Genomic DNA, 13,405 nt, shown 5'->3' on the forward strand with positions numbered 1-13,405 from the left:
TGGACTGAGAAAATCAATTCTGAGATTGAGATTGAACGGATCGCGCAACAAAAAAACGCGCTCATTCGAGACAGCTACATTGAGAACTTTTGGTCGGTCGGCAACAAAACGATAGAAAACGAAAGCAACAACAAATAAAAAGAATAAATCATGAGGTGGAAAAGACTCGCTAGCTTCAGAAGATCAAACTAGGCCAGGAGGGGAGTGCTTGGGCTGGCCGGGCGATGGCCGATGGACTCGCGGGTCATCTGCGTGGCTGCGTAAGTGGTGTAAACGCGAGAGGTAGCCGAGTACACAGACCCAGTGGGCCTGAGAAATCGGACGCAATAGTCAGCAGACAAACACGCATTGTGAGGGCGGAGAAAAGAAGAAGAAAAAAAAGCTCGGCAGACCACAAAAGAGAACAAGGTTGTACAAAAGCAAAAACCACAAAAAGAAAACTTACCCTCGCGCGGCAAAGGGCTCGAGAACGCGATGCGCATCAAGTCGCCCGGAATTGGAGCGCTGCATCAGTTGCACCATTTCGACGGGATTGGGGTTGAATCCGAGCGCATACGCACGGAAGATGACCAGCGGGAACAGGCAAGCAACCGTAATCAGAAGCACGGTCAGCCAGTAGACGGGATCGCTAAAGAGCTTGAACATCAGCGAGTACATGGAGAGCGTGGGCACCAGCGAGGCGAGGGCAAACAGCACAAACACGGCAGCGAGCTGGCCCCAGATGGCCAGATGGTTGAGCCACGTGAAGGTGTGCGTCTCCAAGGCAACGTTGCCGATTTGCACAAAGATGGCCGCCGTGTAGGCGACCAAGGAAATGGTCTCTTGGTCCAGCAGTGTCCCGTCATGCAGAGCAAACTGCGCATTGTAGATGCCGAGCGTGAAAAACAAGGTGACGGCGGCCTGGTACAGCGCACGCACCATCCAACGCATGAAGATGCGAACATGGAACGCATGGCCTCCCTGCGACCACAGGTATAGCTCTGGGAAGGTCATGACACTCTCTTCCTCGACATCGCGATCAAAAATGTAAAAGATGACGGGAATGCCGGTGAACAAAATGTTGTAAAACGTCAAACTGATTGAGTTGAAGAAGCTTGCTCCTGAAAATCCCGACAAGAAGGCAAACCTGCACAACCCAGCAAGAGAGCGAAAATGGAGGAGGGAAAGGGGTTTCAATTTGGTGAGCATCCCGCCTCATCTGATCAAAATAGTTAGCGACAAAAAGAGAGTAGGCAGACCCACTCACATGAGTTGGATCAACGCAATATAAATAGACTTGTGGAAGCTGTAGAGGGCCACGAACGAAGTGCGGTTGTACGAGTATCGACCATGGATGAGCACCAGTCGCCGCAGAGCTTTGAAAACTGCCCAAACAAACAGCATCATCATCATCACCAAGAAACATTCAGCCATTTCGCGACAATTGTCCAACAACAAGACGCAATACCAAAACGACGACAATCTTACACGGAACGCTGTAGTCGGCCGCTCGTGCCGCCTGCAGACCTTCTTTGCCGTTGATGCCAATGCCAATGTGCGCTTCTTGGATCATGCTGACATCGTTGCCACCGTCACCAATCGCGAGAGTCACACGCGTGGTGCGACGCGTACCACGAGACACGGCACGTTGGTGATTGGCAAAGCGCGCATCCAAATCGCTCGAGTCGCTTTCTTCCTCGCGCAAGCGCGAAAAGCCGCTTCCTGCTCCGAACGGCGTGTCGGACGCACCAGTCGACGAGCAGCAGGAGCGCAATGTTTGCCAGCCCTCGGAAATGCCCTCGGAAATGCGCTCAGACCACGAGAGCGGCGGTGGTGTATCGCCTGGGCTGGCGGGGACAAATCCATCGTACTTGACCAACGCCACCACTTGTGCCTTTTGCTGAGGAGTGACGCGGCAGCAAATCACAGTGTGCGCTTGCAAAGACAGCTGCAAGAACAATTCGGGGAGGGCTTCCAACGCCACTCGCAAGGTTGAACCCTCAATAATAACAGAAAATTGGATGGGGAGCGGCTGGGAGCGGGAATGGGACTCTCGCCCGGCATCACTCGCACTGCGTCGGTGGGTCTCTTCCTCGGAATTCGCGTACAAGGCTGCACTGTGGCGGTTTTCAGGCGAGAGCATGCGCTGCACATGCAAAAGATGCTCTTGAACGGACGCCCGAACTTGCTCGGCCGTTGTGCCACGAACGGGCAGCAGCTCGCCGTGCGGCGCAGGCGTCATCAAATTGCAGCTTGTGGCAATTTGCACGGCAGTCGCGTACTTGTCGCCAGTCAGCATCCAGAAGCGGATGCCAGCCTGTCGCAGCATGGAAATGGTCTGCGGAACTTGATCCTGGAGCTTGTCTTCAATGGCGCTCGCACCGAGCAGCGCAAGGCCTTGTTCGATTTGCGCATAGCAAGCGGCAAGCTGTCGATCGCGGTCCTGCATCGCAGACTTGGCAGCAAGCAGTTGCTTCTGCCACTCGGCAAACTCGGCCTCGCTCACAGGACGTTGAGCAATGCACAACGTGCGCAGTCCGAGCTGCGCGTACGTCTCTAGTTGTGGTCGGGTTGCATTGATAACTCGGGCGGCGCCAAGCACCGCAGACGGGTCGAACGCCGTGCTCGCAGCCGCCTCACCGCTGTCAGCAGAAATGCTCGGCTCCAAGTTCAATCCAACCGCGGCAGAGTCAGTTCCAAGGCAGCGAGGAAGCACAGTGTCGTCAGCACCCTTGGTGAACAAGAACAGCTTTTGCGTCAACGGGCCCTCGACACCGCGGACAACCACAGACATGCGCTTGCGGTCGGACGAAAACTCGAGGACAGCCAGTATCTCGTACTTTTCAACCGACCCGCAAACCGAGATGGTGACAATCGATCCCTCGCGACGCAACAGCTTGATGCGCATCTTGGCCGCCGCCTTGACGAGGGCCTCTTCGTCGGGAGACGACGCCTGGTAGACGAGCTCGCTCTCGTCTTGGCCTGGAGCGGAAACATGATGCTCAAAAGCTGCTCCGTGAGATCGAGCATGCTGATGCGCTTGCATGGAAGTCGCAGGGACAACCGTGTGACACACAGCAAGGACGCGGAAAAAGCTCAAGGCGGCAAAGGCGTCTGCAGAAGCAGACATGGAGCCACGCGGCGAAAGGCTGGCCGAGGCAGCTTCGGCGACCATGGCCTTCAGCCGCTCATCGTCCAATGCACTCAACTCGCCATCGGACCAAGTCGAGTGCTGTGGAACGTTGGCATGCTCTGTGGACGGCATGCTCAGCGATCCATACGTGCTGCCGTGAATGGTGCAAAATTTGAACTCCATCACATTTTCCGTCAACGTGCCCGTCTTGTCGGTGAAAATGTACTCGATTTGGCCCAAGTCTTCGCTAATGGCTGTGCTGGTGGCATGAGCGCCGATGTTTTGGCGATCATCCCACAACGCCAAATCCCAATCAATGAAGACGGCATACGAGTACTTGCAAATATCCATCGTCACCTAATCAAGGAGAGAAAAAGGAACGAATGAAGCAAGGAGGAATGGGAAGAGGTGCGAGGGAAGGATGGCATTTTTGCCAGCGTTGTTTTGCAAAACGAAGCTCAAACTCACTTTCAACGAAATCGGAATCATGAGGGAGAGAAGCAGCAGCATTCTCAACGGAATGACAAACCAGTCGTACCAGTCTCGCACAGCTGGCACCAAGAGGTACCACGCCTTGCAGCAACGGAAAAAAGTAAAACGGAAAATAAACACCGAGTGTCAGAAATGATGCGCAAATCGCAAATGCATCATCAAAATACACCTACTTCGTGAGACTCTTGTTCGTCCACAACATCGCCACCAAAGCCAAAGCTGAAGGACAGGAGCAGTTGAAGGCAGAAGACGAATGCGGAAACAGCATTGACGCTCTGATCCAGCTTTGTCCATTTGATCGGCGGCGCGGTTTTGTTCATACCAAGCTTCGTTTCGTTGCCTACGACAAGAGGGGTCCAACAAGGAGAAGAAGAGTTGGGGTCAGAAAACACGACCAAATACAAAACAAAGTTCACCAAAACAACAAAAAAAGTTTAAACCACCCTCCATCAACATACCAGTGTAGACAGCAAGAGCGATGGCCCATGCAGTGTTGCGCAAGTGCGTTCCTTGCAGAAGCAACTGGGCAGAACTGAGCGATGCGGGTGCGGGAACAGAATGAGGAGAGGAGCGGTAGGCATTCAGGTGACGAATGTCTGTAAAGAGCCGCGAGTCAAAGCGGTAAACTTCTGGGTTTGGTGCTGCGCACTCAACCACGCCCGTGAAAGCCAACAGGGCTTCTTCAGACATGGCGTGCGTGTCTTTCAACGAAAGACGGGTTTTCAGGTCCGTTTCGCCGTCAAGATTAGCGGTCTGGATGTAGCACAGGCCCTCGGCGCCTTCCGCTGAGGTTTTAAGGACTACTGCATCGCAAGGCAGTTCATTCTCGTTCTCCAGGTAGATAATGTCGCCGACATGAATGTCGGACGCCTTGATGGTTTGCCACACTCGCGGCGCACCCTCCACGCCGCCTTCCAAGCGCGCGACCGTTACAGGACGACTGTTTGCGCGAGCATCGGCAATGTGACGAAGGCGATCGTCCACCGCCTCCTTGGCGGCTGAAATGGCAACGATAAATATGAGCGGAACCCACGTCGTGAGCGGGTTGACGGGCGTCAGTGTTGGAAACAGCTGCAGGATGGCGATGAGCAGAAAGTAGCGATTCATAAACCGGCTGCCAGGTTTCGAGCAGTCAACGCGTGTCATGATGCCAGCCAGCCAAGTCAAGAAATAAGAGGATGGAAGGATTTTGACGTCCATTCCAAAATAATGATCACAACGAATGCAGACCACAACGTGAGTGAATTCAACATCCAAACTGGCCACATCGATACAAGAGATCAGATGGATCCATCTAACAATGCTACGTCGCTCAGAAAGCAAAGCGCAGGCGAAAAAGGAGAATGGCCGAAAACGAATGACTCTCTCCACATCGGCAGTCAACGCTGAATCCCCTCACCTGAACTGCTCGTAGAGATTGAACGGGATGAACGTGAACAGCGTGTACTTTGAGTTGACAATGCGGTTGTCTGGGAAGCCGGCATTGAGCGCGGCCTGGTTGGCAGCCACAACGCGCGTTGGTCGCTGATCGGCCGCGCTGTCGTCATCCTCGCCGGACTCCGCTGCTGCAGGCTGCAAACCAAAGCACACACCAACGAGAAACGATGAGAGTGAGGCAGCAATGAGAACGAATTGGGGGTGTTTTCAAGTGGGCTTTGTGTGCGTGATGGTTGAGTGGAAAGGGCGTGAGTGAGTGAGCGAGGAAGAGGTGGTGCAAAACGGGTGAAGCGTTTGGGTTACCAGGCCGCGGAGACGTCGCCACGAGCGCTGCACGAAGGACATTGTTGGAGAAACACTTGTCAAGGTGTGCGCTGTTCGAAGGGGGGTCGTGTGTGGGAAGGGGGCCCGAGAGACGGAGACACACGCGATCCCAAAAATGCCGTGATAACAGAAAAAGAAAACGGAAAAAAAAAAAAAAAAAAAAAAAAAAAAAGACTGGGACAAGATTGAGAAAAATGGCTTTGGATCGAATGTGATGCCGGCTTCCAAGGCAGTGGGCAGTGCAGTTGCTCCAGCACTCTTTGAAAGAGATCGGAGAGGATGGATCTTGTTTCAACGGGCATCGTCCGAGATACACAAACACTAAATCTCGCAATTCGAACAGGCGGTTTGGTGCCTGTTACCCCGCGACGGGTCAGATCTCGCAACAGTTCATGCATTATCGACAATAGAGCACACTTGGAGTAAAGAAAGTGGGCTGGCAACAACATCAAGTGCAATAGATACGTTTTTCATTTCAACTTTTTCAACCATTTTTCAACCGTTTTCAACCATGCTCCACAACTTTCATACTTTCTTTCAACACTGCCTCATCGGCACACTATCATCCACATAACATTGTACTTGTGCAGTCAATCAATCGAATAAGATTAACCTGCACTTAGTGCTTTTTGGAAAAGAATCCCGTCTTCCTACAGTACCAATTGTTTTCCACAAAGAACTCGGCATTAGTAAAAGCATTAGACCACAACAACACTCGCACAAACATTGGAGAAATGTCGAAATGACGTACTTTGGGGTTCGGTTCGAAGTGTGCACAATGCTTGGGGCCATGGCTCCATTTCCTTGAACTCCAACGCTGCACTGTAGATTGTGAAAAATCCAACAGAAGCAAAATGAAACATGTGTTTCGCCCGCAGAAACAAAACGCCTTTCCGAGATTCAAAACCCCCTTCCCCGTATTGTCTCACCTTTTCGCGAATGCTCTCGGACTTGGACTTGGTCGAGGAAATGGAAGACACGCTGCCGGTGCTGTCTCGGCGAGTGGACTTGCCACGAAGAAGCTCGACACTCGCTACGCTGACATTGTCGCCTCCATTCTCATACTCGTCGCTATCTTCATCGTCATCACTGTCGTCGTCGGCCCCAAAGCTGCGAACGGACATGCTATCGCCGCCAAGGGAGCCGGTTTCAGCAGCCCTTGCTTCGGCCAACTCGCGGGCATCCTCGCCGGTGGCCACGACAGCCGACGCGGGGAAGGCCACGGGAGGATCGAGCGGAGAGCCTGCCGACAGCGACTCCACGCCAGTCAGCTGCACAGAGATGCCTTGCGAGCTGATGGACTTGGACACCGTGCCCTTGTACAGGCTACTGGTCAGCCGCTTGTTGTCATCAATGTCTTGGTGATGCACAACGTACTGCGGAGTCTTGACCTTCTTGGTGAACTTGGTCAGCATGTTCTTCAGGCTTGGGCTGGCGGTTGTTTTCTTGTTCGGAATGATGGGCGACATGATCGTGTCGGGCTCAATGGTGCCGTCCGGAACGTGGTTGAGCACACGCGGCGCCGATTTCTTGCGATCGCGCTCCGACACGGTCGGGTCGCGGATGCCCACGTTGGACAGCGAGACGACGCTTCCACTAGCAGTGTTGTTCCCGCTGACACCGGCCAGCAAGGAGGACGATGAAACAGCCGCCACGGCAATCTGGTTTAGCTTTGCGGCAGCGCCGTTTTGCTTGAGCAGACGCACTTGATCCAGAACAGGCTCCAGATGGCTGGGCGCTTCGAGCAGATGGCGGATTTCGTCGAGCTTGCTGTTCAGCTTGGTCTTGAGGTCGCGCTCGAGGAATAGCTGGCTCTCGACGGCACTGAGCTCCTTGACCATGCTCGACTCCATTTCTCGCTTCCAGCCTTCCTTTTCTTGTTGGATGCGCTCGACGACCGCCAAGCGCAGCTCGTTCATTTCGCGCTTCTTTTCCTCCTCGAGCTCCTTGAACGCAATCTCGAGCGAGTGAATCTCCTTGCTCAATGCTGCATTCTCCACCTCGGCCTGCTCCTTGGCGGCGGCACCTCGGCGAATCTCTCGCTCCTGCATCTCAAGGCGCTGAAGCATTTCCTCCTGCGCACGCTCCTTGTGCAAGAGTTCTTGCTGCACGCGCTTGTTTTGCTCCTTCAAAGCGGCGCAAGTATCCTCCAACGTCTTGACCTGGGAGTAGCAGTCAAGCAATCAGAGACGGCATTTGAGTACAAACAAGTTTCGAAGAACAATGCACACTCGAGTCAAAGGGGACACTGTCGTTACCATCGAGTTGAGGATTTGGCTGCTCTGATGCGCCTCGGTCAAGGCTTGCGTACTCTCAGCCAACGAGCGTTGCAGCTCTTGAATGCGCAGTTCCGCTTGACGTGCCCGCTCTTCCATTGTGTTTCTGTACGTTTGTTCTGGATGGATCAAGTCACCGAAGGGGGGAATCAGTGACGCTTGTGTGTTGGTTTTCCAAAGAAGTGCTGAATTTCACAAAACTACCATACCTTGAGCTTGAATCACCTTCTGGGCTTGCTTAAAGTGGGAATCATAGTTGCGCGTCAACAAGTCAACTTGAGCACGAAGTTGGGCTGCGTGACGGTCGAGGGATTCTTCTCCGCTGAGAAGCTGTACACAATTTTCAGTGAGACTGACTTGTTTTCAACAAACAAACCGCCCCAAGGTGTTCAAACGCAACACCACCACCCTTCAACTTCAACTTCTTACATCTCGTGTCATGTCTCCAATGACAATTGACGGGCGACCAACACTGACAGAGCTCCATGCCGAGCTTGACGCTGTCGAAGTTGGCGAAGTCTGCTGGCCGGTACGACGAGCCTTTCGCGCTTCCGTCTCACGAACTGGAGACCCCTCATCGCTCTCACTCTCGTCAAACGTGCGCTTGCTGGAGCTTGCGGCATTCGTGGCGGCAAGGGAAGAAGACGAGCCTGAACGTTTGAGGGCCGATGATGACGATGTAGCAGCGGCGCGGCGTTGGGACGCTGCGCGCTCCGTTTCAACATCCTCATCGTCTTCGTCGTCGGCAGCGTCAAAGCGAAGGGCGGCTTTGGCCTTGTTGATGAGCCGATTTGCCTCACCTCGTCCAGGAGTCAACCCAGTGTCGTGCTTGACGGGCGTTTGAACGACCGTGCTAACATCTTGCGCCACGTCCGAAAACTTGAGCACCTGGATGGTTTCGTCGTGTTCCACAGCCGCGGGGTTGACGCACACAATCATGGCCACCTTGCCGTGGCCTTCAAAAAAGTTTTGGAAGAGATGGGTGAGCTTGCTGCCTCGGTAGATGACTTTTTTGGGCGTGGCTGCGGGACTGTCCACGTCCTGCACCATGCTGGTGTTCAAGGAAGCCGATGCGCTCTGTTGCACGGCACGCAACTGATTGAGGCACGCATTGAGCGCCATCAGGGACGTGTTGATCGCGCCTGCCTCAATCAAGCGCTGGCCAGTGTTCTTGGTGCGCGCGCAGCGTTCAGACCCCGCGAGGTCGACGAGAGAGAGCGAGCTCACGCGAATAAACTTTGGATTGAGAAGAACTTGACCGCCAGTGGCGTCCAGAGGAACACACACCAGCCGGATGCCGAAAATGGAGTGACTGCGACTCGACTCGTAGTTGAGCTGAGTTGACGCGACCTGGCGATTGCGCTGACCGAGACGAAGGAGCTCAAACGCCTCCTCGGTCGACCGCACTTCAACCTCGCGCAACCCTTTAATGTACCGACTGTGAGCCGTGTCTTGAGCAATTGGTCGCGAGGTGCGCTTGAACGTGGACGATGTGGCCGGCGCCTCTTCGAGCAGATCGTAGCAGTGCTCATTGTACACCTCCGCGTAGGTAACCATGACCGTGTAGCAACAGTCAGGATCAACCTCAAGCACGGTGCCGTCTGACAGAAGGCGCGCGCCATCAGCGCCGTTCTCATGGACAATGTCCTGACCAAACTGCACGCGTCGACCGCTCTTCTGCGCACTAGCCTTGGCTTGCCGGCGCTCTTCGATTGCCTTGGCTTCGCTTTGCAAGGTGAATCCGTTGGTGCCGTTTGGCTTGATTGTCTGCAACGCAGAAGGGCACAGCACATGTGTATGTGTGTGTGTGTCGCAGAGTTGTCAGGACAATTCTTGACTCTAAAAAATACACCAAAAAACAACACCTACCATGGGACTGGCTTGCTGGGAGCGAACGCTGTTGAACACCACGTCGAGCACGCGTCCGAGAATGCCGGGCTCGGTCGGAGTTCCCTGCATGGTGTAAGTCTTGCCGGCATTGGTGATGCCGTAGGTGAAGAGCAGACTGTCGTAGCCCTGGACAAGGTCGCGCACAAGCCGCGAAGTTGTCGTGTCGTACACTTGACGCTGTGTTGCGCGTTGGTCAAAGACGTGGGTGAAGTTGTACTTGACCAGTGCCCGTGCTTGGCCGCTCCTGTAGTATGCCGAGGTCTGAGCGGACAAAAGTGCCAACAAAGAAAAACATGCAAGGTTGAAATTTTAGTTTGGACTCTGGCACGAAGGCTTTGCACATAAAGACGTAGTACGTACAGGAGGTGCTTGAACGCCCACCGTGGAAGAATCCAAAATGTCAATGCAAGTCTCAGTGTCACCCTCGACTGGGCGCATGCGCAGATAGACCTACAACAACGCAGAAAACCCGTGAAACGTTTCCAAAGTGAATCAATTCAATGTCACTTGAACACACAGCTTGCGTGTACTCGGCATCATCCTCACCTTCAATGGCTCTCGTGCAGGAGCCGACGTCAATGCGACTGCAGCAGCGCTGTTGACGATTTGCGACGCGAGCGACGAGGTTGACCGCTCGTCCGCCAGCAGCGCGTCTGTTTTCGCCTTGCGCCATCCACTGTCAAGAAAGCGAGAAAATACAAAAGCAAGTTAGTCACTGCCACATTGACAAGATAACGAAACAACAATCAATTTGGGAGAACTAGTTTTGGTCAAGATTTCAAGTCGTCGGAGGTTGAAGGCGGGAACGTTGAGCAGAGAAGTCGAATTTTGAACATTTTTTGCGTCGTTTCTCCCCCATCGCAGCTTGGTTGGTTGTTCATCACAGAACAAGTATTGTACCGTGTTGATGTTTATTCTCATCCTCCAACTAGCTTTAACTTGAGCGAGGAAAACAGCATCCGACAATAAAAAAACTCTCGTTTGCAACAGTTTGAAACAAAAAAAAACAATCGAAAAATTCAAACCGTTTCACTTTCGTTTCGTTTTGAACTTTGCCGTTTTTTGTGTTCTTTTTGTTGTTGTTGTTGTCCAGCTAGTGCTTTCATTGTGCTTTCGCTCACATATTCACCCAGTGCTCAACATCAAGTCGCGCTTCTGAAGTGCGTATCGCTGCGTCGCGGTTCAAACGGCAGCGAGCGGAAAGGAACGGAAACTCGAAAAAACCGCCATTCTTCACAGACACCATCAGGTAGGTCCATACATTGGATGCGTTGCTGCTTCACTGTACAATACACGCGCTCAATCGTTTTCCAGGATGGTTGAGAGAAGTAAACTTACGAAGGATTGCTGAGTGCCGATCGAAGCAACGGCGTGTCCAACATCTTTGCTTTGCCCTTCACGTCCGACATGCTGGTTTGGTTTGTCTTGTGTTGCTATGTGTGTGTCTTTGCCCCCTTTCGAGTGTTGCCGATGTGCCGAAGTGTGAGCCGAATGGGACGGTGCCGAACTGTTGCCGAATGGTTGCTGGACAACAACAAAGAATCTGCTTTGTTCCGAACAAAAAAACTTGTTTCAAAAAAAATGAATGAATTGATGGATGAATTTCACCTCAGGCTCAGACTTGAGCAAAAATATAGATTTATTGTTTGAAAATGATGCTTTTGAAATGGACAGAAAGAAGAAAATCAAAAACGACATTGAAAGGCTTAACGAGAATGAACAGATTCCACCTAAAAGCGCAACGACGTATTTTAGTGCGCAGGCGGGTACGCGCCGCCATAATAGGCTGCAGTCGGCGGTGCGCTGTAGCTGCCGCTGGATGAAGGAGGTGCGCTGTAGCTGCCGCTGGATGCCGGTGGTGGCATGCCGGCGCTGCTGCCGTAACCGGAAGAGTGGTGGCCATTTGAGTGACCGTTGGAATAGCCGCTGCCTCCGCTCGAATAACCGCTGCCACCGCTCGAGTAACCAACAGGCTCAGTGTTGGCACCGGTGCGGCTGCTGGCGCCGCCAAAGCCGCCACGACCGCCAAAGCGACCAGGTGGGCCACGGCGAGCTGCAAAACACACAAACAAAAAAAAAAAAAAAAAAAACAACGAAGTGGAAAAGAACGGTCAGTTTTGTTGGTGCTATTCAATGGCCAAGGCAGACAAGGGCAATTCATCCACTTCAAACTTACAATCACCACCACGACCAGTCAGGGCTTGGAGCGCCGGCGGGATTTCTTGCTCGGCCTCGCGAAGGACATTGACGAGATCGCGAGCGCGACCAGCATCGTCGCGGGTGAAGAGTGTGTACGAGGTACCGGTTGCCTGGGCACGCGCAGTACGGCCGATGCGGTGCACATAATCTTCAACATTGTTGGGGAAGTCGTAGTTGATGACAAAGCGAATGTCCTTGACATCTTTGGGTAGTAGAAATCCAACCATGGTAGCGAGGTCCCAAAAATATGCGAGATGTGAAAATGAGTTAAAATCTGTCCATCATCAAAAAGAGCCATCTGGAGAATGGCGCATCGTTATCGATGCACAGGAAGCGCGGGTGTTTGATTTTCGGTAACATTGCAATGGATCCATCAAATGCACGGATCGGACATTGGGTCAAAGCCGTTTGGCAAAACGACTTCATTGAATCCAATACTGAAACGGTCACACGATGTCGCAAAGCAATGCAAAGAGGTAAAAAAAAATAATGAAAAAAATAAAAATAAAAAAGGTGGCAGAAAAAAAAAAAAAAAAGAGAAAGTGGGGTGTGGAGACCCAAACACACAGTGACGAGCACGCATAGAGCAACGCACAAACCAAGAAAAACAACGAGAAACAAATACATGCAAGCTTCAAGTCACAGTTCGGGGAAGAACTGTGCACAACTTGAGCAGAAGCTTTGTTTGCATTGAGGAGTTTCCCGATGGATGACGGTTGGTTTGTGAGCAGGTCCATGAGCTCAGGGAGTGTTTGAGCCTTGAGGAGGAGTGAAGCCGAATGCCGTGCCGCGGGGGGAGGTGAGAGAACCAGCGGGTCGTGGCGAAAATCGGGGCCGGTTTTTCTTTTTCCTCCATGCGAAAAGGTCTTCCAGCATTGTGTGGCTCGATCAGCAGCACGAGCATCATTCGTAGATACTCGCGCTGCCAGTCACAGCGGTGGGTGGGGGTTCCTCGACATGCCCATCTCTCAGCCACGCAAATCCATGTATTTCTCAACGAAACCTAGCCCTCGACCCCTTCCACCTTGCCAAACCCCACTCGCCAAACCCCAACCCCAACCCAACCCCCTTCCTCTCACCCTCAGCATTGTCCTCCTGGAATCAAAAAACTTACCCAAACCGCGGGAGGCAACGTCGGTAGCAATCAGAATGTCGCACTTGCCAGCCTTGAACTCGGCAAGAACCCAGTCACGCTCGCTCTGGTTCTTGTCGCCGTGAATGCTCATGGCGTTCCAGCCGCTGCGGCGCATACGGCGAGTGAGATCGTCGGTGCCGCGCTTGGTCTCGGTGAAGATGATGGTCTTGTGGTCGGGCTGGGTGACAATCGAGGCGAGGAAGGTGAAGAGCTTGCCGTCCTTCTCGTGGTCCTCGACGACGTCGACGAGCTGGCGGATCTGGCGGTTGGCAGAGAGCGAGAGCGAGCCAATGTTGACTTGGATGTAGTCCTTGAGGTACTCCTCGGCGAGAATGCGGACCTCCTTGGGCCAGGTGGCACTCCACATGAGCGTCTGGCGGTCGGGGCGGATTTGGCCCACAATTTCGCGGATTTGCGGCTCAAAGCCCATGTCGAGCATGCGATCCGCCTCGTCGAGCACGAGGTAGGTGGTGCGGCGGAGGTTGGTGTGGCCGCCGTGCAGCATGTCGATGATGCGACCGGGCGTGCCAATGACAATTG

At 53.2% G+C, this 13,405-nt stretch overlaps 3 protein-coding genes across 3 annotated transcripts; all 3 read right to left on the bottom strand.

Moving 5' to 3' along the window:
- Positions 1 to 5,500, bottom strand: CAOG_05067 (P-type ATPase). Its single transcript, XM_004346702.2, has 9 exons — positions 5,345 to 5,500; positions 5,004 to 5,176; positions 4,063 to 4,718; positions 3,778 to 3,944; positions 3,581 to 3,685; positions 1,468 to 3,469; positions 1,247 to 1,364; positions 446 to 1,126; positions 1 to 309 (listed from the first exon to the last, which is right to left on the bottom strand). The coding sequence occupies exons 1-9, from the start codon at positions 5,384 to 5,386 to the stop codon at positions 189 to 191; spliced, it is 4,065 nt and encodes a 1,354-aa protein (XP_004346752.1). The 5' UTR covers positions 5,387 to 5,500; the 3' UTR covers positions 1 to 188.
- A 326-nt stretch (positions 5,501 to 5,826) lies between these two features.
- On the bottom strand, positions 5,827 to 10,989 carry CAOG_05068 (kinesin-like protein KIF23). Its single transcript, XM_004346703.2, has 10 exons — positions 10,870 to 10,989; positions 10,078 to 10,207; positions 9,892 to 9,981; positions 9,511 to 9,792; positions 8,071 to 9,408; positions 7,851 to 7,971; positions 7,624 to 7,760; positions 6,295 to 7,527; positions 6,117 to 6,187; positions 5,827 to 6,015 (listed from the first exon to the last, which is right to left on the bottom strand). The coding sequence occupies exons 1-10, from the start codon at positions 10,938 to 10,940 to the stop codon at positions 5,985 to 5,987; spliced, it is 3,504 nt and encodes a 1,167-aa protein (XP_004346753.1). The 5' UTR covers positions 10,941 to 10,989; the 3' UTR covers positions 5,827 to 5,984.
- A 293-nt stretch (positions 10,990 to 11,282) lies between these two features.
- On the bottom strand, positions 11,283 to 13,370 carry CAOG_08856 (hypothetical protein; the record flags this gene model as incomplete). Its single annotated transcript, XM_011272208.1, has 3 exons — positions 11,283 to 11,584; positions 11,708 to 11,932; positions 12,845 to 13,370. 3 exons carry the CDS (start codon positions 13,368 to 13,370, stop codon positions 11,283 to 11,285), a joined length of 1,053 nt encoding a protein of 350 aa, XP_011270510.1.
- Between the last annotated feature and the right edge of the window lie 35 nt (positions 13,371 to 13,405).

Source organism: Capsaspora owczarzaki (genome assembly GCF_000151315.2).
Source record: "Capsaspora owczarzaki ATCC 30864 unplaced genomic scaffold supercont2.8, whole genome shotgun sequence".
Lineage (NCBI taxonomy): Eukaryota > Filasterea > Ministeriida > Capsasporidae > Capsaspora > Capsaspora owczarzaki.